Genomic DNA, 26654 nt, shown 5'->3' with positions numbered 1-26654 from the left:
TATTGATCTTGAACTGATATGACCAAAGTGATATGACCAAAGTGATGCTTGGTGGAAATCCAATCCTGATGATGCATTGATGTGTTCCTCCTCCTGCATATAAGTGATTATTTATTCAATTTAAAAAAAAAAAAATATTTGCCAGATATTGTAAATTTTCTGTGAATGATTGAATGGTGAATCTGAAAACCCTTCAATTAATCATCTTGAGAAACTTTGCACAGATATGTTGGTAACGTTGGTGGAGGCATGAAGGTGACAGACATAGTATGTGCTCAGCAAGATGGTCAGTAGACCATCATGCCACACACACACACCACCAGTGTGATGGCTGTGCACAGCATCTGCAGGACTTGGGTGGGTGATGTCACATAGGTTTGATCATTGAACTACTGTTTCCCCTTTGTCCACATCCTGCTCTTCCCCAGCATGCACATCACCCACCCTTTCATTCACCATCACTCAGCCTGCACATGGTGTTGGAATGAATATGTATGGTGTGAGACCTGGTGGTTAGAGCATTGGGCTTAGGATCTAGAGTAAGGGTCAAAGAGTTTGAATGATGTGAGGGCCTAGAATTTTATCCCCTCTGTCTGATGATAGGGAAACCTCAAGTGGTGATCTATGTGCTGTCACTAGTCTGGGGGGAGACAATAACCAAAATGCAGCATGCACTCAATTCTTATAAAAGAACCCATTGCAACAATATTTGTCCCTGGCAAAATTTAGCAAAGAAATATGTGCACAGTCAGAGTTATTTATACAAACAGACTGGAAAAAGAAAAAAAGATGGCACAGCACTGTGGTCAGCTCACCAGAGAGGGCTGCCTGAATCTCCCACAGAGAAATCTGTTGTCTTGATAACAAACCCGAACAGTATAAATTCTTAGACCCTTCCATCCATCCTCCTCTCTTTGTTCGAATAGGTTCCAATTAAATGCCACCACATCCTGTCTCCTTGATCCTCTGTCACTAACCTCATTCCTCTCTTTAAAGATTGAACTCTTTAAGAACTGTGGGCACAAACAACTACTGTTGTGACTGATTGTAGCCAGATTATATATTAATCTGCTGTTATGTGGTATTCTCACTCACAAACACTTGCATGCTTGCTGCATGCCTGCACAGTTGGTTTATTTGGTCAGAATTCCAGCCTGGCAATAATGTTTTACCATCAATATAGTTCAGATTGAGTGAACCAGACTTACTTTGTCTTTTTGAGTGAGTGTGCATGCGAATGTGTTAAATATGTGTCAACTGGTTTGAAAAATGAAGAAGTGAAAATGTAAAAAAAACTTTCTTTGAATTCAATGCCCCCCCCCCCTCCTTAAAACCATACTCATGGTAAAAACAAAAACATTCCCAACAGATTTTTAGATTCCATATCCAAACCAGTTCAAACTCAGTGCAAAGCATAATTACAGAAATCAGTGTGCAGGTAACTGGGCAGAACACTGTGACTTTGAATCAAGGTAATTCAGAAGGGTCTGAGTTTCAGAATTACTGGCAGTGCTATTTGTGTGTAAAAATTTCATCTACGTTGGTAAAATAGTTCTTTCAAACCGATTACAAATCCTAAAACTTTAATTTTTCAAGTTTGAACCAGTATCAGGGAGAAGAGCCATTTTCGATACATATCTATGCGAAGTATCCACTGGTTCCAGAAACATTAAAATCAGTCAAGATGTTTGCAAAAGAACTGCTGTTAATGTATTCACAGACTCGCACACACACATGACATGGCCACTGCTTCAGCAATACAAACTCCCCAAGCTATTTGACGAAACAAAATGCTTATCATCCCACACTCACTAAAAGGTGACTGGGTTGGTCCAGTTTTTGTTTTTCATATCGATGAAACTTATCTTTGGACATGGCATATCATTTTTTGAAGTTTTGTCCAGTTCATATGAAATTTGTCAACGAAAAAAAGACTCCTTTCTATAAATGATTTTAAAAGCCACTGAACACCAAGATGTCTATCGCAACAATATATTTCTTGCAAAAAGCATCTGGCCTCAGTTAAAAGGCGGCATTGCCATATTCATGCTCATCCGAGTCATCATCTTTGGCATTTATACTGATCATCTTTGCACCAACATACGATGAAGCCATTTATGCTATCTTTGCACTGATATTAGTGATTGGTATTTATGCTCATTATCTTTGCACCAATATCAGGCAAAGTCTAATTCTGATTTTTCAGTTCAGTTTTGATTTTACAGTTCACAGACAAGAGGGTGAGAGCTGTGGCATTTATTTCTGTAAACTGACAAACATTTTGCACAATATAGAACTGTGTTCATTCTGAACCATGTGCATTATTGAATACATTTGTTGTGGACAAGATATTTAAAGTCCTGTTGTTTACCCCTTTTATCTTCACAGTTCCAAGAGTATAAATAGTATTCCCACCTTATAGAAATTCTGAGCCACAGATTTCCTGTTTTGTATCATATTTTTTGTTCCTGGTCTTTTTCTTTTTCTATTATCTCTTTATTTTCTACTGTGTTGGTCCATTATCCTTTTTCTTTCTTTCTGGAAAGCCTAAAATATTTTTGGTCTTTTTCTGGACTTGATAATTTCTTTTCTTCTTCTTTTTTTTCTTTTAAACTGTGTTGTGCTTTTTTTCCTGTCTAGGACATGTGAGTGATCTGTTGGCATATTTTGGTTTTGTGTGCATGCTAATATGTGTGTGTGTGTGTGTGTGTGTAGTGTTGCGTATAATTATATATATATATATTTTTTTTTCAAGGTTCAGTGGAACTGTTACTGATGAGATAGTGTTTTCAGCCCGGATATGGCATTCTGGCTATGATTTTTCTTTTAAACTGATAAATAAATGTGAAGTTGTGGCTCAGGAGAAAGACCTTTCTGTCACATACCATGTTTTCAAACATATTTTGTCAGTATCATGCTGAAGTTTTTATGATAACAAGAATACTGTTCATAATGACATTAAAGTTTTATTTTTATTATTACACAGAAGATAAAAGACAGTGTACAGAAAATTACACTGAGGACATCCACTGAATGAACAAATGGAAGTATGTGGGAATAACTGACAATAATAATAACACAGATGGATTTCCACACAAAATGGCACCTTCATAAATCAAGAACTAAGATCTCACAACACAATGCAAGAAAAATGAACAGAAGAGCACTGTAAACAAAAACACAGGACATTTCCAGAAATAATTATCTCCTGCAGCCACTTCCCCAAAAACTGGCACTAGATAAACAGTGTGAATGGAAACTCTGCAAGAGAAAGCTTATTTCTGTTAATACTATTGTGTCTGTATCATTTTCTTTATTCGGTTGGTATTTTGATTATCACAACAAACTTTTAATTCTTTATTATACATAATGGGATGAGGGCGCTGGCTGTCAGTAAAAAATTATCCAGTACAAATCAGAGACCTTGCAGGTCTAACAACATTAGAAAACTGAAAAAGCTGAGAAAGACTCATACCATACTTTAATGGTAGTATACTATTCCAGTCAATTACAGGAGATCAAGAGATATGTCAGAAACCTACAACCAAAAATAATATGTTGTACCTGTATAAATACCATTACAGAACAGTTTCTATTTTATGTGGTGTATCGAATGCTCAGCTTGCTGTTTCTCAATAAGTCTAAGTTAAAGCTGATCTAGTGCAAATGGATTCTCTTTTTGAAGAAAAGTTTGTTTGAAAGAGGCAAATTAAAACCAGTAATAATAATACTTATATAGCACTGCAACTTGTGTAGAGACAAATTAAAGTGCATACATATCAGTCATTCACACGCATTGCGCAACTATAATTCACAGAAAAAAACCTTAAAAGTAAAAGCCCTTCCAGTGGTCTTCATTAATGTACTTGTCTCTTGCAGTCTTGGCCCTGACCAGCCTCTCAGTGCATCATGTCCAGTGCAAAAAGGGATGCAGGGAGTCCCGTCCAAACCAACTGCGGCTTCAAGCCAGTCAGTCCAAAATTCTGCTCCTAATTTCTCAATCTTAAAACGACTTATGATGATCTTGGATGTGAAATCGTAATGATTTCACTCTGAGAAGTCAGACTGACACTACTGCCAAATTCTGCAGGCAGAGGATTAAAAGATATCAAAAAACAATACTTTGAGCTAAATAAAGTGTATGGTGAGCACTCCCTGGAATGCACGTGAAGCATTCATGCTGATCATGCCACTGGTGAACAGAAATAAACAATTTTGTATGTGGTGATCCAAGAAGAGGAACACACACAAAAAAAATGGTGGGGAGAAGGGTTGGGGGTCCTGATCAGGAAGATGAGAGAAGGGGGGTGGACGCAGGGGAGGGGATTAGGGGGAGCATCACATGGTCTTGGATAAGACTGAAAATGACAACAGAATTTAAGAGGCTGTTGGTGTAATGCCTACTGAAATGTTGGCAGACACGTCTCAAAGAGACAATCTGATACATCACCTGATCCATCAAAGATGTCTAAATCTGCTAGTCAGGGATATTTGTGGTATGTCCAATCAAATGGCCAGACTGCTAAAGCAAGCCTTCCAAATGGAGTAATGATTCCCTGTCTTCTTCATCTAGAGAATAAAACATTTTCATACAAAGATGCTAGGAATATGCTGACAGGATCTTCAAAAACATCTTCCTCAAACTCTTTTGCGGAACAAACAATATATATAAAAAAGCCAAATCGTAATAAACTTAAAGCACCATGGTGCTTAGCATTCTGGGATCAGAATCATTGGACAATCACCCAGCTGTATGTTGTGCAGCAGAAAGTATCAGATTGTCTGGGATGTTAATTCAATTGTTCCTTTAATGGCAGATTACAGTTCTGCAAGAAAGCTAGATCTTTCCAATATTATAAAATACTAAATCCTGATAGAATTTGACGGGGGAAACTACTCAGGTGAAGTCACATTGTTATATTTGAAGACGTTTTATTCATGTTGGTTTTTTTTGTTTTGCCGGATGGACACAAACAGGTATTTCCCACACACTGTTTTTGTGTTAACATTTTTTGTTGTTGGTCTAAATAATAGAATTCAATAAAGTTGAATTACAAGTCACATACAAGTCTTCATCATTTAACACACAGACTGAAACATCTTTTGAAATCAACTGCATTTCGTCCGTTTTGAGAACCCCACCCCAAGAATATCAGATGACTGAAGACCTGTTTGCATCAAGACAAGCCACTGTGAATAGTAATAAGCACAACATCAAAGTTCACACAACACACCAATATCACTTCTTTTTTTTTTTCTTTTTTTATAAAGCCCAATTAGAAGTACAGTGAATTTTATGAAATAGCAAAAAACAACAACAAAAAAACAAAAACAAAAAACAAACCCCAAAAAACTAATACTATCAAATGGAGTTAAAAAATGACGAGGAGATCATGCAAGTACTGATTTATTTTGAAGTGTAGACTTACAAACACTGAATGTATCTTAAAACAGGCAGAACATAATTCATACTAAAGTTGTGTATACTTGTATGTTCTGAGAATGGTGTCATTGTTGTTTGTTTTGGGTTTTTTTATGAGGAGAGAGGCATTTAACATTTATTTACAGTCTAATCTCTTTTATTTTTCAAAGGCAACAGAGAACAAAACAAAAACACGAACAATACCACAAAGCCATTTACATGAACTGATGATAAAACACCAAGAATTGTGCCACCGACAGTAACCAAAAAATTACACATACACTGATGGTAATATACAAAATAATACAAATGTACATTTGTACACAAAGTGACAACAGCTCCTACGTCAGAAAAATCCTTCTGGTTGCTTATTCTGACCTTGAGCCAGCTCTGTCTTAAAGAAAAAAAAAAAAAAAAAAAAAAAAAAATTTAAGAAAAAAGAACTTCAAGCATCAGCTTAAAGAAAAAAAAAAGGGGATAAATTAAATGAAACAACTGTACATTTCTTAACTGACTGACAGAGGGGATCAAATAACAAGCACAAACAACTAATTATCATACATGATGATTGCTGTTCCACTTTGGTTGAAGGAAAATGATAATATCAACATGATAAATGAATGGAATGTACCAATTGCTACCTATTTCTTTTCCTTGACTTAGTTTCTGTTACAAAACATCACCTATACTCTTGTCAGTTCACATAAACTTTGTGACCTTGCTTTCATTCACTGAAAATGAAATACATATTTCATGGAACACCAAGCAGCACTATCTACAGAGCAGAAGCCGTATCTTCTTCCCATGATCTAAAATATCAGTGAAATATATAAAAATGAACATGTTTACACAGTTTCAGAATATATGTTGATGCTTAATCAAAGCAAAATGTGTACACAGGCAAAGTCAAATTGGGAAATTCCTGACTATAGGTCGTAAGTGCAGAGTGTCAACCTGTCTTATGCAATGTTAAAAAAAAAGGGAAAAGCCAGCATTAACAATGTGTTACTACTGCAGTCTGCAAAATCAAGAACAAACATATTCATTTCAGCAATTGCTCTCATCAATTTTTAACTTTTCCCCTCCCAAAATAGCTTGGGCTGAAATATTATTTTAATTCAGTGTTTATAGCTTGTTATAGAGTAGGCCACGGTTATACAGAACTTAACTGCCTGGCTGGACTATAAATTTGTTAAAAGCTGCTTGCTGACAGCAGTCAAACATATTTTTTAACTTAGAGCTAAAGGCATATTTTGACAGAAAATTTTAAAAGCATATTTCTTCCCCCTTCCTTGGATTCCTAGGTTTTATCTATATGACTGAGACATTTAACCTTGCCAGTTCACATCCAAATTTATTCTCATGATAAAATTATTGCACAACCAAGACAACATATGGATGGTAATGCTAAGCAGCATGTTACTGATAAAAACCAGTTCTGAATAAATAATGTTTTTTGTGTGTGTTCCTCCCCACCCCTCCTTGAAGTTAATACCACCATTTCTCATCTTTATGTCATCCATTGTTTGAGTCGCTCTAATGAAAGCTCACATGACCACTGAAGCAAATGAAGATTCAACTGACATGTAAAAACTGGTCAAATAACAGCAATTGTTGCAGGCAAAAATACTGTCACTGCACAATCTATTTTCACAGATGTGGCTTGCCAGAAATCAAAGTCGGCAAAACAGGAATCCGCAAGCTCCTTCCCTAACAATGGCAACCAGTTATTTTCACTGATTCAGCACAACAAAATTCTGAATCTAAGATAATCATGTGCTTGGACAGAAAAAGGTCAGGACACTGTGAGAAAGAAACGACAGCTTGAGCACAACACCGACTGGGAGGTGACTGAAGCAGGGTGAAGCGAGATGGTCACATATCAACTGATCATGATGCTGGGAAGTGGAGAGGTGAAACTGCTGTCTGGAGCAGACTGGGGATCATCGATGCTGCTGCTCTGCCAGAATGCAGATCTCCAGCTGTGTCATGGTCAAGGGAGTTCTAACATATTGGCAGAAGAGACAGCTTTAAAAGTTGCTTTTTTAAACACACTTTTTCACCAACACAAATACCTAAGCAAGCATTCTGTCTTCTCTTTAAATGTTAACAGAGCAGTAACAATGACCTCTTCTGCATTCATGGACTGCAGCTCCTGTGTTCAATGTTTTTACAAGTGGGCTCTGAACACCATTTTTGCCACAGGCACACTCCATTTTTAGTAGCGTATGCATTTACAGACTATGTTCTTTCTTCCATAACCCATTTAACACTGATATGGATCAATGGATCCTTGATGTGAAGACTTGACAATGTAACAAAGTATTCTACAATCTTTAAATACATAATAAGGGGTAAAGGCACCAGCTGGTATGCATATTACATCTTGAAAAACCTCCACCAGGCATTTTTGTTCAGTGTATCAACTGTTCACAACTGATGAATTTCTGACATTTGTAAGTGTTTAATCATTATGGAGATAAAAAATACATTTTAATTATCAATGCAGTGTCACTTGACTGGTCTTAGCCAAAGTGGAAGCTCTTCTTGAGTTAGTTACCTGGCAAAGCCAAACAGAAACCAAGTAAACCAGATGAAACCAGCATGCTGCCACTCAGATAAAAAGGCATGTCACACTCTTCTTCCACTGTTTACATTTGCAGGTCACAACATGATTTAGGATCTGGTTTACTCAACACTGACCAACAGTCAAATGACCCATATGTGGGGAATGTGCACCATATAAGTACAATATATTATAATTATTTTTATTAAAATGCACAGACTAAAGGATACCACTCTCAGGCCTCTCTCTGCAGGGTCCACCATCATCAAACCCTGGGGGACGTACACTGTCTTGTTCTGCTCATCAATGTAGCGAGCAACACGTTTCAAGCACTGCAAATCACATTTCCAAAATGAACTGCGACTGTATCAAACATGAGGACCTTCAACAACTATCAATATACTTTACTCTCTGAGGCATGTACAATGTACATAATCAATTTCAGTTGCAGTTTAAGTTACCGTGCAAAATGGTGCGTAAACACTGTTGAGAGAGAAAGAATAAGAGAGATGGGGAGAGAGAGACAGACAGACAGACAGAGACTGAAGACAATTGCTCTAATTTGAAAATTCATCTGCACATTGACAGCCTCTGGTTTGTTCTCTCATTCTACACTGGCTGAAAAAAAGGAAAACTACTTACTACTTTGAGTCCAATTATAACATGTCTTTATTGCCCAATGTACATGGGCCACAAAGAATATTTTGGGGGATAGTACATAAAAATGTACAAGCATCAACTGAATATCATAAATAATACAAACACAAGTACAGCAGGAATTTAGTTTGACATCTGTGCAAATTGTGCATATACACTGCACATACACAGCATTATCAACATGCATGCTCTCCTGAATATAACCCATATGTTCATTATATATGGGTGCTGGGGCTGACTAGGTCTTTCTTCCTCGACTTCAAGTCCTGCGCATCGTCTTACCACCACCCTGGCAAGGTTTTGTTATTTTCTTACTTTTTATTTCTCCTGCATTCATGGGTTGCAACTGCTACATCCACTTGAATCGACCACTGAGGTATAACTTTAACAGTTTCTACCCCAACAAAAAGCATACTGGTTTTTGTGTGTGTGTTTTTGTTTTTTTTTGTTTTGTGTTTTGGTGTGTGTGCATGCTGGGTACATTAATTTTTTCAAAACCCACTGAATATGGATTATCTGCATCTTTCATGTGTATATTTGATCTTTTACATAGAACATGTGTATACATACACAGAAAGGGGATTAAAGCATAAGCAGGTCTGTGAGTGTGTTGACAAGAGAGATCTGAAAAATCTCCACCCTTAACCTCCTAGGTGTTGATACTGCCACTGGGATTGAACCCAAGACCTTAAGATTGAAGGTTCAATGTTCTAACCATTCTGCTAATTGCGACCATCCTTGAAAAGGTTTGCCAACTTGCTTTTATCGTTTTAATCATGAAATCAATCCCTCCATGGACTATCATGAAATGTATGAAAATCTTGTTAGTGGTATTCTATCTGCTCCCATCCTCATACATGTATGCATATAGACCAGAGACTGTCTTGATACAACCACAGGATTATGAGAAACATTCTGTAAGAATTCCAACCCCATCCCTCCTTCCCTATCTCTGTCACAATATTAAATTAAAAAGAAAAATGGACATCAGCTTCAAACCTTTTCATAGTATGTATCCATGCACATGTAGGCAAGATATGCTGTGAGACAAGCAAAACAGCTTTCACAGTAGGTTCTGCCACTCAGAGACTCTGCCTCCAAGTAAATCTCGTTGATTGTGTTTATGGTTCTCTCAAGTGTAGCCCTGTCAATCTGAAAATGAAACAAAAGTACTGTTCAAATAAACAGTTGTAAAAAAAAAAAATCCTTGACTTAGATAACAACTTGGGAATTTATGAGTTGATCACAATACAGATTTGCATCACAATAAATTCCATGATGTAAATATCTAAAGAGATTCCATAGCAAAGATGAAGATATAGCAATTAAAACTAAAACTACAGTAAAAGGAAAAAAATCTTCTGGAGTCCAGTATTAACAGTAATGGCTATTAATCTGATTTCACTATTTTCTGTTACTCACAGAAAGCCTGAGCCAGGAAACAGGTATCTGCTTTAGAAATATCACAATGTAACTTATTTCAAGTTCATTTTTTCAGTTCTTTATTAACATGATAAAAAAATAATCTAACTTAACAAAACAAGAACTGAAAGATAAATAAAACCTGAGGAAAAACAAAGAGAGAAAAAATGGGACATATTATGTTGACCTGCACCGCTCTCTAATCTTAACCTTTGTCCTGATCATCATTATTGTGTTTAACGTCCATCCAACCATATAGGGTTACATCATGGTTGACTCTTTGATCACAAAATTCAATATCTTTCATCACATCATGCTCCGGTCATAATACTTATTTTAAATTTCTATATGTATGTAGACTGCATCTCCCATCATGTACCAGAGGCTTTTATGTGTATGACAGTTTTTACCCCACCATGTCTGCAACCATATTCTGTTTTGGGGAATGTGCATACTGGATATGTTACTGTTACCCACCAAAGAGTGACATGGAATACAGATCCTTCATGTGCAAATTTGACCTGCACATCTGTTGGCCTGGATGACTGGAAAAACCTACACCCTTAACCCACCTGGTGCCATGACCAGAATTCAAACCCAGGACCCCCAGACTGAAAATTTTAACTATTGAAAAGGTTTTCCATGATTCAGTCATACATATTATCAGAATTTCAATGGATATTTATTCAACCTTTCACCTTATCAATATGGTTCATGTTTTGTTCACAATCAATCCCTGAACCAAGTAAGAAATTAGCAGTCAATGCAAAGCCCATGCTCTATCATTCTTTTGTTTATTTAATTATCAGTTAATGAATAAACATGATGGTATGCCTTTGCCCTGACTTTCAACATTTGTTTTTATTTTTATTATGATTGATTATTGCACTTAATTGTACAGTTTCAATGAAATTAAAGGTAAAAACACGAACTTTGTCATGCCAACAGGCTTTAAATCTGGTGCCATGCTGTGACCATGATCTTGACATTAAAAAGGATTAATACTTTCACTGTCATCCATTCCACCTAATTTGGTGAACTGGATGCAAGCTCCAATGTTCCTACAAACTTGAACAAGCCTTCCCTGTTATGCTGTGATATGACCTTGAAGACAGATGATACTTAAAATGTTATATCAAGAGAGACACACTCGACACTTTGACTCTTTACTCTCATAAGCTTAACAGCCCATGTGGCAGGGGAATCAAGAGAGAGAGAGAGATAGAGAGGGGTGGGGTGGGGGGGGATAAAAGTTGGTAACAGCAGGCAACAGGTCATTTCAGACTGGAAATAGGAAAAGGGAATAACATTAATGATAGTCATCTAGAGATGGTTTATTCAAGGATTGATTAAGAATTTTTATCTATATTTACTAATTTAGGATGCTTACCTTTCCTTCCAATTCCTGTGGGAACTTATTCTGAAAACGAACTGCTGTACCATCTGAAAAATCTCTCTGAATGAAGACTTTGGTGCACTGCGCTGATGACAGTCTTGACATGTTGCTGTCCATGTCTGGTCTGAGACACACACATATAATATATATATATATATATATATATATATTACTTATTGAAATAAATCAACACACAAAAGCCTGCTCTTCTGCACCTGAGAGTGTCATAAATTTCATGTAAGGTGTACAACTATGCTCAAGATTTAGAAATCTTGCAATATTCATCCCAGCACAAACATCCATATGTGTCAGCTAATCAATGTGTTCTGAAAAAAAGTACTTATCAGTCTACCAATAGAGACACAAACTCATCAAATTTTACAAGTTTTATAGAATTTTACAACAACAAAAAAAGAAAAAAAAGAAAAAAAAAGAAAAAAAAGACAAAAAAAAAGACAATCAGAATGGCTAAGAAACTTATAGTGGAGTTGGGGGTGGTGGTGGTGGTGGTGGTAAGTATGTGTGTATGTGTGTATGTGTGTGTGTGAAAGAGAGAGAGTGAGTGTGTGCATGTTCACTTGTATTCAAGTGTGCATATCTAAAGAATTCAAATACAATTGGCTAACCATCTCTTCTGGACATCTTTTTTTCTCTAACACAGACTTTAGTCATTTAGAAAAGATCATTGGTAGATGGCTGAGTCAAATTCAAAGCTGGCTGTCTATCACACCAGTATCAGGCAGATTTTCATTGATCATAAATGGTTATCAACCAAAACATGTAATTCTTGCATAATTTCTGCTCTCTGATTGGTCTCAAACATCTCTTTATACTTCATGCTGCTGTTTAGCAATTATGACTCTATGTAAATACTAAATCATAAGCAACAGTCAGCATTTCCAATAGACCATCTAGATACAAGGCCCTTGCCCTTGACTGCCTCATTATCTAACCTCTATAAGTGTATGCCCATGACTTAAACAAACAGGGGAAAATCCTTTCTTAATTTGTATTGCTCACATTCAAACAAAGTAAAACCAACACAGCTACTTTTATACAAATCTAGTTTATCCTCTGAGATCAGCTAACATTCCTTTAAAACCATTTGAAGTTGCAAGACTCCCATACTCAGTTACTGAAAAGTGAAATTGTAAAATCAGTAGCATGTATTTATAATATGTTATATGTGTCCTCTTAACTCACTCCCTACTAATTACCTGATATCAGGTAATGACTGGTGAGAGTGTTCCCTACTGATTACGGCTATACACGTTCTGACATTAAAAAAAATTCCATGCCTCACACACCTGGGAATGGACAATGCTGGATGGGTCTCCTGTCTTGCCTCATTAGCATAGCAAAACATCAGACCACTGGTATTGGCCAATATTTGCTTATCACTGAGGTTTCAAGCAATTTTTATTTCAACCTGGACTGACTGATTCCACCTGTGACAATGGCCTCAGGCTCAAACATGTTATTTTCGAAAGAGACAAGAAATTTGTGCTTTCAGCTTACAATACAAGATCAAAGGGATGGCTTTGACTTGGACGGGGATGTAGAAAGGAGAGTTATTTTAGTCCATCAGAAGGAGGGCAATGTGTATTGGACAGTGAAACTGGTGTGAGTGACAGGGGAAGGGGGAGGGGCAGTAGATGTGGCAAGTGACAGGCAGTTGGAATGGAGAGGGTGATTGGTGGTGAATATGCTAATGAACCACTTGCTGTTGAAACAGAGGAAGGGGTTGTCTGATTGGTTTTCTTTTCCAACACTTCCACCATACATGGGGCAAGACATAGACAACAAAAGTTACAAGGCATGACAGACCACACCCAACCCCCTCCCCCTCGCACCCACACCCTCGAGTTGAAGTAAGTTCACTCGCTGTTTGTAGAGGCTCCCATTCATTCATCATTTACACTCTAATGGGATTCTAAGAGTGAGATTTGTAGAAAAAAATGCTCTTTTCATGAATAGTGCAGACTTCACCTATACAAATTCTATACCACCCTCACATTTTATGTCATGAAAAAATATCATTTTTTACCTCCTGCTGTACAGAAGGTATTTTAGAAGTTTGAGTTATGAAACATTGTGCTGTCTTTATTTGATACCTCAACAATTGTGTGTTCAAATTTCATGAGACTGTGTTTATTTCAATTTTTTTTACAATTAAAAAACAAACAACTATACAAACACACAGAACATAGAGGAACGTGAGCTTACAAATCGTCTAGTAGGGAGTGAGTTCAAATCAAAATACGTGAACATACTAACACCCTCATATTTTTCAACAGCATCTTCTTCTTCCATGTGATGACAAACATCAATATGAATATGCTGATGAAAACTGTCCTTTGTGAGAAGTTGCTGTAGGGAGCAATTTAAATGGGCTGCTGAGGGTTGTGTATCATTTCCGATTTCTGCATATCACTCAAAATATATCCTTATCTGCTTAACAAAAAGATTTTAAAGTGAAAACAGTCTGCAGATTTGTGTGGAACCCTGAGCATACTGTTTATCATGCAAATAAAACAGAATGCTACATCAAATTCTATTCACTCTATGACTGCCAATTCTATTGGCCTTTGTTAAAAATATAATGCTTTTATCATGATGGAGGGCAGTATATTATATTCATATGTTATATGTATAATATTATTATTAATAACTCTTCCGTTAATTTACATGATAAAATCAATGAACGTGGTTCTAAATAAGTGTCAACAATGACAGTACTGTCGAAAAAAAACTAACGTTGTAAAAAGAAAAAACAACAACTACATTTGAAAAAAACCCATTAAAAAACCGATCTGACTGACCTCATTGTAAGTAATGCTTGAAATCAGAATGGCTTGGCTTGACGACAGCCGCTCACTAATTATTTATATCACTTTATCAGCAGGCTAAATTACAGGTAATTCATATCTGATTTTATTTTGAACACAATCATAAGTAATATATTCTATGGAGATTTTATTTTCATAACTGATCAAAATATTTCTGACGGTAAGACACTTTCCATTCTCTGAGTACAAATTTTCGCTGATGACTGATCTGGTGATGAACAAACAAAATATCTCCCTTCAATCTCAGTTTCTGATCTGATACAAGAATAACCAATGTCTTATAAACAGAACAGTAATTATGTGTGTCCGATAAATACTCACTCAGTGTAAAGAACCTGAACGTGCCAGTCAACAGATTATATTTTTCCTCGACGAAAATACTCAATTTTGTCTGCAATCTGCCATGACAGTTTCACCGGAAGTATGAGCAAAGCGAGATACATCTGAAATTCCATTGGTTGTTTTCGCTTGACATGAACTTCCAAGATGGCGTGTACGGGCAAGGTGCTTGCAAGGTTGACTGGTAAATCACTTTCTGTTCTCTCATTTATAAGTCTGATCTTTAAACATGAATATATTTTGAACCATATTCTATACTGAGTTTGCTGATTTAATGGGCACCTCATGAAAGGACTCATTATCCAGCACGAATCACTTGAATGGTCGCATGTGCTGTCTGCTGTTCTGCTTGTCTGTCATTCTGCAACTCTCTCAACCTTGACACACAACTTGGACCGAGCGATGGAACCTTGCCGGTTTCTTTCGGATATTGACCTTCGCATTTTTGTTTATCACATTTGTAAGGATGGATATGAATGAAAGAATGCCTTTCGACCAAGGGCCCTTCTCCCCAACCCCTGTCTATCCCATCAAAAGCACTGCTGTTGAGAAAATTCATAACCATATAACATATAATTTGCAGTTGTAATTGCGAAAATTAAGTTAGTTGTAGACCCGACCCTCACCCCACCCCACTCCCACAAGATATTAAACTTCATTATAAGCAATTCTTGTAGATTAAAAGTAGTGCATGATGAACATGTACACACACACACACACACACACACACACACACACTCTTACATATGCATGCACACTTAAACCAGCAGCCAACGGCCTGCACTAACACTGTATTGCCAGAGGCATTCACGAAATGTTTCAGTTATGACATTTAGTGCCATAGATCTCCAGGCCACTGATGTCAACCTCTAAACTGATGACAGATATAAGTTATAACTTGTATCATTTGTATTCAGATTATTGATGATTTTGATACTGCCTGTGTGTATCACTGTATGCCTGTTTGTAGGAATGTGCACCCCAGTTGTTACGCTGCACACACTCCAGTCTGAGAGCCCAGCTCAATATTGGAAAAAGAACGTACACATGCACAGAAAGCACACGTACGCATGCGTGAACTCACACACACACACATACACATACACACACTGTCACACACACGTACTGTCACATGCATACACACTTATGTAGTATTAAAAAAGAAATTAGCTGAGTTATTTATTATATATATAATATATCATCATCTGATTATTTTTATTCTAATATAAACAGTTTTATCATTACTTTTCTTTTCTCCAATAGTTTAGGAAAAAGAAGATCAGTTATATTTACTTGTTTTTGTTCACCTTAGACACAGTGAAAAGAAGAAGAGCTTTGATTTAACCACCTTTTACATTTTTCTCCATTTCTTTTCTCCCATTTGTCTATCTGTGTGTCTGTTTACCTCTATCAGTCTGTCTGTGGCTCTCCTTTTCAAGCGTGTGTAATATGTATTCTTTTTCCTACTTGTTTGAAGCTTTAGGTGGGCGGCAAAGTTTCCGCAGTATTTATACAGCAACACGACAGAACTTGCTGATTGGTTCAAACACAAAGCTGATATGTCAAGGTTTTACAGGGAAGCAGGTAGGTACATACCTTTCACTCATCGTTTTGTTGTTGAATTGTGCATGGAAGTGACAATAAGCCTTTTTAAGATAGTTTTACTCTGTGTGTGTCTAGTCTCAATAAAACCATGGGTTTAGGTAACTATCAGTAAGTGTTGTTTTTGTTTAATTGTTGTGTTTTTTTTAATGTTATACTTATTAAAAAAACAAAAACAAATCTTATTTCCAGTCTTCTTTAATGTGTTGGTTTTGATATTTAACTTTTAAGTGGATTTTTTTGTTTTTTGTTGTGTGTTTTGGAGACCTAACAAAACAAGCAGAGAAAACATTAGAAGATTGATACTTCATATTGTCAGATTTCATTGCTTATATAAACGATGAACAGTCGAAGAGCAGTTAGTGAAAATTAGAAGCTATATGTATCCCATCAGTAAATTAACAAAGAAAGATGGTTTGAGAAGGGGCATGCAATCAAGAGTAAAAAACTGAATGTCACTAACTCAGTGACTGTGCAGCAGTGTTAACTCATTCAGCACAGCATGGATTTCAGTCTTTGCACCCTGCTTGCCTTTGAGGTTGGTGCTGCACAGTAACATTAACCAGATAACTGAAAGACTAAAAACCAATGAAATTGCATCTGCCACCATATAATCTGATGTCATGCCTTTCTGTGTTTACAACAAACATATCATTCTAAATACCATTGTCAGGATCAAAATATCTGTCTTCATCTAAGAACAGTTTGATACCAGCCACATTGTGATACATGACTTTCTAACCAAGGTCATGAATAAAACTTACAGAAAGAAGTGCCTGAAAATGACTGAACTGTGCAAAGACTTCAACAGAAAAGACATCCAGAAGCTCATCAAGAGTTATGCCCCTTCCCTATTATGTTGTAATGACTGGAATGTCTTACACTTTTTTTACAGTCGGTTTAACTGATAAGGAATGGGTTAAAGTTTTAAAGATTTAACTAACCTTTTGGCACTGATAACTATGACAAAGTCCTGTGTGCGCGCACGTGCACACACACACACACACACACACACACACACAAAGTGGTGTTCCTGAAGAGTGTCCAAGATCCTGTACTATGTTAGGAGTAATCATAGTCATGCATTGCTTGTGCAGGGAACTTTCCACAGTCAGCAAGCCATTGAGTATGGCAGCAACCTGGTTGGAGGTGTGTCCCCAGGTAAAGGGGGTTCAAAGCATCTTGACCGCCCTGTCTTCAACTCGGTGAAAGAGGTGAGCTGTTTCATTCATTATTCACACTTTCCGTTTTTTCTTATTGTATGGTCACAGCTGGATTTTGTCACTGGTGTCTTTCCAGTTGCTTCTGTGAAAGTTCAAGGCATTGGCAAAATCTTCTGAGAAATTATTGATGGAAATTTTGACACTTTCTTATTTACTTTACTTATTTACTAATCCTCTTCACTCCAACTGGAGCACAGGGCACTCACAAGTCTCCAGTCATTTCAGACTTGAGTGAACCAGTTGATATGGTTCCTTATTACAGCTTTTTGTGTACATACATACATAATATTGTGCTAATAAAACTTGAAACACAGCTGAAAAGTTAGAAAAGAAAGAAATCAAAAAGTTGCCAGTGGCGTGAGAGTATGGGGTGGGAGTGGATAAACACATTCTCATCATCTGTCTGGCTTTGCTGCTGCTGTATTGCATGTGATAGCTGCATTGCATGCAGTAGCTGTATTGCATGTGATACAAACACAGAACATCACATAACTGTTATATTTGTAAAGAAAAATGAATGGTGGCAACCCCAGTTGTGACTTCTGCTTCTGTATAACCATGATGTTTAGTTTGAACTCTGATATATTTTAGATTGTGTGTGTTTGTGTAATAAATATATTTACAAAGGCTGCTTTTGAGTACAGGCTGTACTAGAAAATTGTGATAGAAAAATGTCAGGTCATATTTGCCATTATTTTTAAAAATTGGACACTTCTGTTGACTTATGTGGATTTTCATTCTCAGTTGTAGAGCATTTTGAAAGTTGTGACTGTTTATCATAAAAATGTGTAGTTGATTTGTGTATATTATATTTATAAAAAATTGATGACCTACTCTTTTACATGCACATACTTGTTTTACACCAGAAATATAGTTTGTAATTTTTGCCTCAAGGCTTTGTTTGTCTGAGGATAACTGTTTTAAAGTTCTGACTGCTTTTGATCCCATAGGCTGTAGATCAAACTGGTGCTAATGCATCGGTGATTTTCGTGCCTCCTCCCTTCGCTGGCAAAGCTATCCTGGAGGCCATTGATGCTGAGATTGGCCTGGTGGTGTGTATCACAGAGGGCATCCCTCAGCAAGACATGGTACGTGTCAAACATCGCCTTGTCCGGCAGAACAAGACTCGCCTTATTGGACCCAACTGTCCAGGCATTATCAAGGTCAGTGTGACATCTGGCGTATTCTGTGCTATAGACATTGTGTTTCAAATTTTTGGATATTATAAGAAATGCTTTGAACATTGTGTTACACCTGTTTGTATGGTCTGCATTGTAAAAATTGTGACTGCGGAAAAATGTGCATTTTTCTGGCATCTAGTTCATACTGTGTTATTTTCAATATAGTTCAGAATTATTTTGGCAGTACTGGTTTTACTCTGAATGTAAAGATGGACAATTAACAGGCAGCAAGATCTTTAAAAATATGTGGCAACAAAGCTGCTGTAGTGCACCACAAGGAGTTATTCTCATACTGGCAACCCAGCCACTGTTAAGGTATCATGTTGACTGAATGATCTGTCGCTGTTTGTTTCTGACAGTGAAGAGAGTGATTTCCATGACCTTTCAGGTGTTTCAGACAGAGGACACTGCAGGGCATAGAGGACATGTTTTATGTTCTTTGCTGGTTGGAGTTTTATTTGCTTTAGTCAGGCAGTTGAGGGAAAGCAGCATGTGTGTGTGTGTGTATGAGTGTGTGTGTGTGCATGTGTGTGTGTGTTTGGGAATAGCTGCAATCCTCTTTTGTTTGTTTATATCTTGCTTTCTTTCTTTCTTTTCTTTTAATCATCCAAACTTTTCTTTTTTTCTCTATCTTCCACAACTAAGTATCTCTGTATCTGTTTCAAAAAACAGTAAATCCCCATTTTAATCTATAATATTTTAACTAATCCCTCATATCCCTGTCTGAATATTGTGTATAATATAAGTTGTTGCCTGCAGTAGCATTAGCAGGGAATTAGTTTTTCCTTTTTGTTTTGTTAACTTGATGAAGAGTGTTTATTGTATAAACAGCTGGTGACTAATGTTGTTTCAGCCTGGTGAATGCAAAATAGGTATCATGCCGGGACACATACACAAAAGAGGCAAAATAGGTAAGGAATTGAGATGGATGTTTCTCTTGAAGCCTTGAGATAAGTTTGAGTAGAAGTTTTGGAGTCATACATTTTCTGCATGTTTATGTTTTAATGTAAACATTTTCTGCTATGTTTTTGTGTAAGCCTTTTCTTCTATATTTCTGGGCAGCAGCTTCCATGTTTACTCTAATCTATGACTGCTTTTACCCCACATTTAGACAGCAATATCCATTTTCATGGGTATTGTTTACTAAACATGGTTGTATGTTCTTTACTGTTATGATTTTTTTTTTATTCAGTCTTTTCAGAACTTTTTTTCTTTACATGACCACAATTTGAAATCTTGATTTTGACATTACTTGTAGTCTGTTGGTTTTGAATGGAGGTTAAACTGGATTATACCTGTGGAATTTATGTACGTAACCAATATTTACTGATTCATAATTATTTGATTTCACAAATTGTGTTAATGTGTGTTATAGATGTGTATGTTTTTGGGTTTTTTTTCCTGTGTTTGATTACTTTACATCCATTTCTGTGTGCAGGTATTGTTTCCCGATCTGGGACGCTGACTTACGAAGCTGTGCACCAGACCACACAAGTAGGGTTAGGTCAGTCACTTTGTGTGGGCATCGGTGGTGACCCTTTCAATGGAACCAATTTCATCGATTGTTTAGAGGTCTTCCTCTCAGACCCTCAGACAGAAGGTAATGATAGATTCTTCCTTGGATGTTTGTATGTGTTCTCTTTCTCTCTCTCTCTCTTTCTCACTCTGTGTGTGGTGTGTGTGTGTGTGTGTGTATGCAGGGCTTGACATTTACAGTTGCCCGACTACCTGGGACAAGTAGATCATCGTGTTGAGCAAGTATTGCCCTTACCGAACTTGCCCGAGTGGGCAAGTAATATTTTCCAAGACTAGCATGTTTTGTTTTTAAAAAAATTCATCACGCTCCTGACACCCAATCGTCTGACACTCTTCCTCTAGCAGACGATGTTTTGAGTCCGACTGTGACAAGTGGTCACAGGAAAAAGAGAGCTATCATGCAGCTCTAAAAGGTGATTTGCCATTGGTTGCTATTTTTGGAGAGCCAGTGGTAATTTTTCTTATAGCGTAGTTCATCTTCCGCCCATCACATCACAACTAAAAACATCATGTCGCAACGTACTCTAATGTCGTTCTACTTTAAACAAAAACAACAACAGAGTTTGTTTCTATGACAGACCTGTTTACCAGTACCATTTGGGGGGTAATTTATACATCATTTTGACTTAGAATACTCCAGTACACGAAAATAGATTTCAGTACGACATATGAGGAAAGAAAAAAATGTTTGGCCAACCAGAGTTCTGTCCACAACAAAGTGAGGACTTTTTAATGCTGCTCGCATGGCGACGGGTTCTTTGGAGGAAAGTGAAAAGTTCACTGCTGGCACCTGCCTGTTGGTGTTACAGGATAGCCAGCCAGACCTGTCTGTAGTCAGCCCAAGAGGGCAACCTACATGGATGGCTGTGCCCATCTTCCTCCCCCCCCCCCCCACCCACCCCCATTCTTCCTCCACCTACATCTCATCCCTCCACTGATAAGGTTGTCAAAATCACTGCCGTGCTATCCCTTCACCACCCTCCCATCAGTTCTTTGACCGTGATCTGTCTGCCTTTCTGCCTCATTCAGTCTCTCTTTCTCTCTCACTCTCTCTCCCTTGCATCCCAGAGTTAAGGTCACGTTGGTTAATCAAAAAGGAAACAGCCATTCTGTAGAATCATAACTTAAACCAAGTCAACACAAACATGACCTCCACAATCCTCCCCCCTCCCATTCCTTCACCCCCTCCCCCCTAACCTTCTCTTGTTCCCCCTCCTACAGACACCACCTCCCATATGGCAGCCTTGCTTATCCTACCCCCCCCCTCCCCCCCCATACCCCTGTCACCCCCCCCCCCCCCTTTTTTTTTTAACATGGTCAGACTGGGAATAGCAGAAAGGATGGAGGCAGGGTATGGGTCAAAGTCCAGTTTTGCTGAGGGGATGACACATATCAGAGGACATTGTGGAAAGCTCCGTTGCTAAGCAACCTCCATGTAGAAGAACAGCTGTACCACCTTCCCTCTCTGGAACTGTGACCCTTCACCATCCCCTTTCACTCACTCACTCACACACACACACACACACACACACACACACACACACACACTCTCTCTCTCTCTCTCTCTCTCTCTCTCTGATGCCAGTGAGAAGAACTGAAACCCATCCTGGTGTGGCTATCCTGGCATGTGAATTTTCAACAGAGTTGCCTGACCAGGCAAGTGAGAAACAGTAACTGTTGACCCCATCTAACAGAATTGTACTTGGATCTGTCAGATCCTGACATTGTTTGTTTCACAGTGCAAATGCTGGCTTTTCTTTTTTAACTCTGCATGTTGCTGTTTGCAGTGGAGGTTAAAAAAGAAATAATTTCTGTGGCTGACAGTCAACTGCAAAAACATGCCAAAGGCAGTTTTTATCAAGTGAGACTGAGATAAAACTTGTTTTGGCTGTTCAAAACAACAGTTATCCTTGGTGAAACCCAACAAAACAAACATCAGTTAAAGAAAAGGGTTGGACTACTTTGTGTGTGTGTGCGTGTGCGCGCGCATGTGAGCATTTAGTGATGCAAGTGCAAATTCTGTCCGGGCAAGTGAATTTTCCAGTGACTTGCCCGACTGGGCAAGTGGAAAAAAAAGTTAATGTCAAGCCCTGGTGTGTCTGTCTTTGTGTTTCTCTCTTGTCTATGTCTCTTCCTCTCTCATGGTTTTACTTCTGTTTATCTTTAAGACTTGGTCTCTGTTCCTGCTCTGTGTCTTAGTCTGCAGGTTTCTCTGAATTTTTTTCTGTCTGCTCAGTCAGCCTGGATCACTGCTGCTTCACTCATGTGTCTATCTTTCTGTCTTCTTGTTAAGTATCCTTGTTGCTGTTGTTGTCCAATCAAAGCCAGAAAAAGGAAATTGAAAAATTTATAGATATTTTTTCTTTGTTTTCATATCTGCTCATATGCTTGCTTGTCTGTGTCAACAGGGATTGTGTTGATTGGAGAAATTGGAGGACAAGCAGAAGAAAATGCTGCAGACTACCTGAAACACAACAACACGGTGAGATACAGTGGTTCTGCAGTATGCATGTATCTGCCATTGGTTTCAAATGGACAGTCTCTTTCATTCCTCATTCAGTCCAGACTAAAAACTGATGAATTGAAGCATGGACCCATTTCATAGCTCTCATATAACATTATACTTAGGGGTATTTTTGTGCCAGTGACAGGAAAATGATTACATCACAGATAAGACTCATCAGGTATGCCCTGGTGGAAACAATTACATCATAGATAACACATCATAGTCACTGTGATTTTGAATCTAGGAATTCAGTTTATCAGAATCCCACTACCCTTTTTCATTTTTTCTTCATCTGTGTTTCATAAAATAAAAAGTGTGTACATTTTGTCATGTTTATTTATGTCAGGCTTTTTGTTGTTGATGTTCAAATGCAGAGATACATCTGGTTCAGTTCTCAAATCATTGTGAATGCTTATGGTCATTTCCTATAGCAGTTACTAATCATTAAATGGGAAACAGTGCTCTGTCTGGCTCTGTGCCTCTCCTGTAAATGAGCATTGATCTGATAAAGACTTTTCCTTTCTTAATGGCATTATAGATTTTTTCTTTTTGGCTACAGACACCCTGATAAGAGCAGTCATACAGATTATTTCCCTTGCCTTGGGATATTTTCTTCTGTACATGTGATTCTTGTTTCAGGGAGTGATGCTTTTTGTTATTGTGTTTTTATTTTCATTTTATTGTTCTGTTTGTGGGCTGCAATTCCCACGTTCACTTGTATCTAACAGTGGGCTGTACATGTATGGCCCCTGTTTTTTACCCTGCCATTTAGGAAGCCAAACTCAATTTTCTGGGGAGTGATCATGATTTTCATGGAAAATGAAAACAGATATGTTGATAGTCTGATCAGTGTTTGACAACAACCATGATGGCAAAAGTAGAAGGCAGAGTATTTGTAATTTGAGCTTCTTCTTCAGTGTTCCCAGGCCATGTTCAGACAGTCAGTCCAGGCGTAGGTCATGAAGTTCGCAGTCCACTGTAGCTCTGTAGCCGTTCCCCACAACTTGTCCTGGAGTGCTGTGGGACTGGTCCAGATTTGGCGCCTCAGCTCTTTGTGCAGAGGGCAGTCTTGCAGTACATGGCTGGAGCTTACGAGCAGTGTCACACGGACATTGGTCTGTGTGGGAAATTTTCAGTTTGTAGAGATGGGAGAGGAGCTGGCAGGTGGCCTGTGTGCATTCTAAGGATGATGACTAGCTTGAGCTCGACCCAGTTGATGGATGCTGTCCTCCTCTGCACTCAGATGTAGCCGTTCTCACCAGCTGTTTTTGAAGTGGCTGCACAGGATGTCTTTGCCTCCACAAAGCTAAGGGGTGGGCATATTGGGTGAGCCTGCTTCCTGTTTTGGAGAGCTTGACTGCCTCTTCATTTCCTGCAATGCCGCAGTGAGAGGGATCCACTCAGGACTGTTGTGGTTCTGCACTTTGGGCCTGCATCTCAGCATGGATGTCCGCAAGGTTTTGTCCCCCACTCTGGTCTGGAGGCTTCATAGGACAGCTCGGCAGTCAGTGAGGAAGACTATGTGGTCTGGCAAACTGTCTCTCTCTGGTTGAGTTGGGCTGCAGCTAGCAGTATAGATGTTTTGGCTCTAAAATTCGTTGAGGTGAGGCCAGTAGCAGTGGGAATGCCTCACTGAGCTGCCATCTGGGAATCGGATGTAGACACCACCTCCCCCGTTCCTAACAGCATTCTCAGCAGAGCCGTCTGTGTACATACGGGTCCAGGTGGTGCTTGGGTGGTCCCTATCCAGTGCTTCAGGGTCAGCAGCTTTAGGTGAGCATACAGGAACTGGCCTTTGCTCTGGATGCTGGGGATGTCCAGGACAGCAAGGGGGGACATCTAGTGACCAGTCTTCAAAGTGTAGTATTTGAACAAAACTAACTAATGAATTGAGCATAGTGCATGCAGTGGTGAATAATGCATCTTGTGTGATGGCAGGGGACCCAATGCCAAGCCTGTGGTATCCTTCATCGCAGGGTTGACAGCGCCACCTGGACGACGCATGGGACATGCAGGGGCCATCATTGCTGGAGGGCAAGGTGGAGCCACTGAGAAGATAGAATCTCTCAAGGCAGCGGGAGTTGAAGTGAGCATGTCCCCAGCGCAGCTTGGCACCCACAATGTTACAGGTGAGGTGGCTTTATGGACCATTGACTCACCAACATGTGTAGAAAGTTAATTATACATGAATTTATTGCTTTCTTTATCTTAAGGTCATTTCATTTTTCAAAATGTCAGTTTAAAGAAATCTCAATACAAAGTTGTGGAATTACTGTTTTCCTTTATCTTAACCTTTTTGAAAATAGTGGGTCTTAATTTTGAGCACGTATTTAAACTATGCATTGCAAGAGGCTTGGTGAGCTTATGACAGATATTCAGTGAACATGAGTAATTGTGTGAGAATGTGTTTGCTCTTGTATGAGCTCACTTTTATGCTGTTTTCGATCCTTGTTTTATGTGTCAACAAATACTAGCTATTGATTATTCTTCAGATTGGTGGGAGTGATGGCACCAAAGATTTTGTTTCAGGGGCGTCATGACCGTAATGACTGTTTCCTATCATAAGACTTCATTTTAGGGGTGTTTTTGAGAGTGTAATGACTGTTCCTATCTTTACTATTTATTAGACTTTCCCCTTTTCCTCACCATTTCAAAGCTTTGAACAGGGCTGAAACGCATGAAAGACAGGCTGCATACTTGTCTTTCTCCTACGCCTCCCGCTTCAGGCTTGATCCCACAGGCTGCTGTATTAGAATGTAGAAGTTGTGTGTCATTCTTCAAATGCACTCCTTTCTGACTTAAAGCAGAATCTGTTTTCCTGAAAAATGGTTCATAAGGTACTTTTTATTGAAGTTTTTTTGTTACTGTCTAATCGTAACACCTTTCATACCACTGTTAATCCATACCTTTTGATAATACTGCAGGCATAAGTCATGTAGAACTATAGTTTTCTTTTTTTTCCATTTGTTTCTTTGCTTTTTGTTTTGTTCCAGTGGTTCCATTGTGCATTGAAGTGCTCATTGACCATGTGTGTGTTATTGTGTGAAAAGTGTTAGATTGCTTTTCTTCAGAAGAGAATAGTTCTGAGTAAAGATTGAATTTTGTTTCAGGCAATGGAGAATGCAGGGCGTGCATAAAATCCAAGCAAGTTCAATGTCGTTCTCTCTCCCTGCACGAAGGTTTGCTGTGTCAGCTGCAACATCTATGGCCTTTGAAGACTGTGTCACAGATCACTGGCACGGACATCATAAGCAGTTCATGAGGTTGATACCAGTGAGACACAGCTACTGCATCTATTGAACATGGTCTTGCAAGAACCTGGTTCAGTCCTAGCCTTACGAGAACTGCTTGTGTTACTCAGGTCTGCCTTGGTGGGGAGAAAACAAAGGTAGTGGAAGGGAATACTGTGTTCCAATGATTTTCTGGCAAATGTGCATGAATATTGTATGGATGGGTGAATTTATTTCAAATCTTGATTTGGTTACAAGTTCATTTTCTGATTTGTTTACATTTTCCACAGATTCAGGCCTTAACTGCCTCCAAGTGATTGCATAAACCGGAAACAGGAATGCATTACGGTGATTGTGTGAATCCAGAATGGGAGAACATAGACCCGTTTCTATGATTTAATTACAGATATGTTTGTGATAAAATAAAATAAAAGTATACGGATGAACTTTAATTATTGATGATTGCCTTTAGTGTTTTTTCTTTAATGTGGTTCTTGTTTTTGTTTTTAGGAGTGGATGAAATGTTTATTAAACTTATCATATTAAAACAGAAGGTGGCACTAGTATTATCAATAAGCGGCTGTGAATATAATTTACGAAAACCCTCTGTTACTTAGATTTGAGTATGGAAAGCGTCATTTGTGCTCAATTAAAGTTGAGAGAAAGCATCAGTGCGTTTGTTCGTTGGTTTTTTTTTTTTTTTTTTTTTTTTTTTGTGCTTCTAG

At 38.2% G+C, this 26654-nt stretch overlaps 2 protein-coding genes across 2 annotated transcripts; one reads left to right on the top strand and one right to left on the bottom strand.

Moving 5' to 3' along the window:
* Positions 1 to 133: 133 nt before the first annotated feature.
* On the bottom strand, positions 134 to 14737 carry LOC143301347 (golgin subfamily A member 7-like). The gene is made up of 5 exons (XM_076615570.1): positions 14634 to 14737; positions 11458 to 11587; positions 9645 to 9797; positions 8219 to 8320; positions 134 to 7404 (listed from the first exon to the last, which is right to left on the bottom strand). The coding sequence occupies exons 2-5, from the start codon at positions 11578 to 11580 to the stop codon at positions 7366 to 7368; spliced, it is 417 nt and encodes a 138-aa protein (XP_076471685.1). The 5' UTR covers positions 11581 to 11587; positions 14634 to 14737; the 3' UTR covers positions 134 to 7365.
* On the top strand, positions 14699 to 25999 carry LOC143277442 (succinate--CoA ligase [ADP/GDP-forming] subunit alpha, mitochondrial-like). The gene is made up of 10 exons (XM_076582266.1): positions 14699 to 14835; positions 16129 to 16235; positions 17351 to 17467; positions 18427 to 18639; positions 19511 to 19568; positions 20096 to 20257; positions 22602 to 22675; positions 23760 to 23818; positions 24638 to 24828; positions 25929 to 25999. The coding sequence occupies exons 1-10, from the start codon at positions 14799 to 14801 to the stop codon at positions 25997 to 25999; spliced, it is 1089 nt and encodes a 362-aa protein (XP_076438381.1). The 5' UTR covers positions 14699 to 14798.
* Positions 26000 to 26654: the final 655 nt, after the last annotated feature.

Source organism: Babylonia areolata, chromosome 2 (genome assembly GCF_041734735.1).
Source record: "Babylonia areolata isolate BAREFJ2019XMU chromosome 2, ASM4173473v1, whole genome shotgun sequence".
NCBI lineage: Eukaryota > Metazoa > Mollusca > Gastropoda > Neogastropoda > Buccinidae > Babylonia > Babylonia areolata.
Note: the sequence above shows the minus strand (reverse complement) of the source record. Positions and strands in the feature narration are given on the sequence as shown.

Coding starts and splice junctions, on each gene's coding strand:
- LOC143301347 (XM_076615570.1), bottom strand. CDS start 11,580: ATGGACAGCAACATGTCAAGACTGTCATCAGCGCAGTGCACCAAAGTC. Junction 8,321..9,644: donor TGGATACATACTATGAAAAG/GTTTGAAGCTGA, acceptor TGTGATTTGCAG/TGCTTGAAACGTGTTGCTCG. Junction 7,405..8,218: donor CAGAGAGAGGCCTGAGAGTG/GTATCCTTTAGT, acceptor ACCATGACACAG/CTGGAGATCTGCATTCTGGC.
- LOC143277442 (XM_076582266.1), top strand. CDS start 14,799: ATGGCGTGTACGGGCAAGGTGCTTGCAAGGTTGACTG. Junction 17,468..18,426: donor TCTTCAACTCGGTGAAAGAG/GTGAGCTGTTTC, acceptor TTGATCCCATAG/GCTGTAGATCAAACTGGTGC. Junction 22,676..23,759: donor ACCTGAAACACAACAACACG/GTGAGATACAGT, acceptor CTCTTTGTGCAG/AGGGCAGTCTTGCAGTACAT.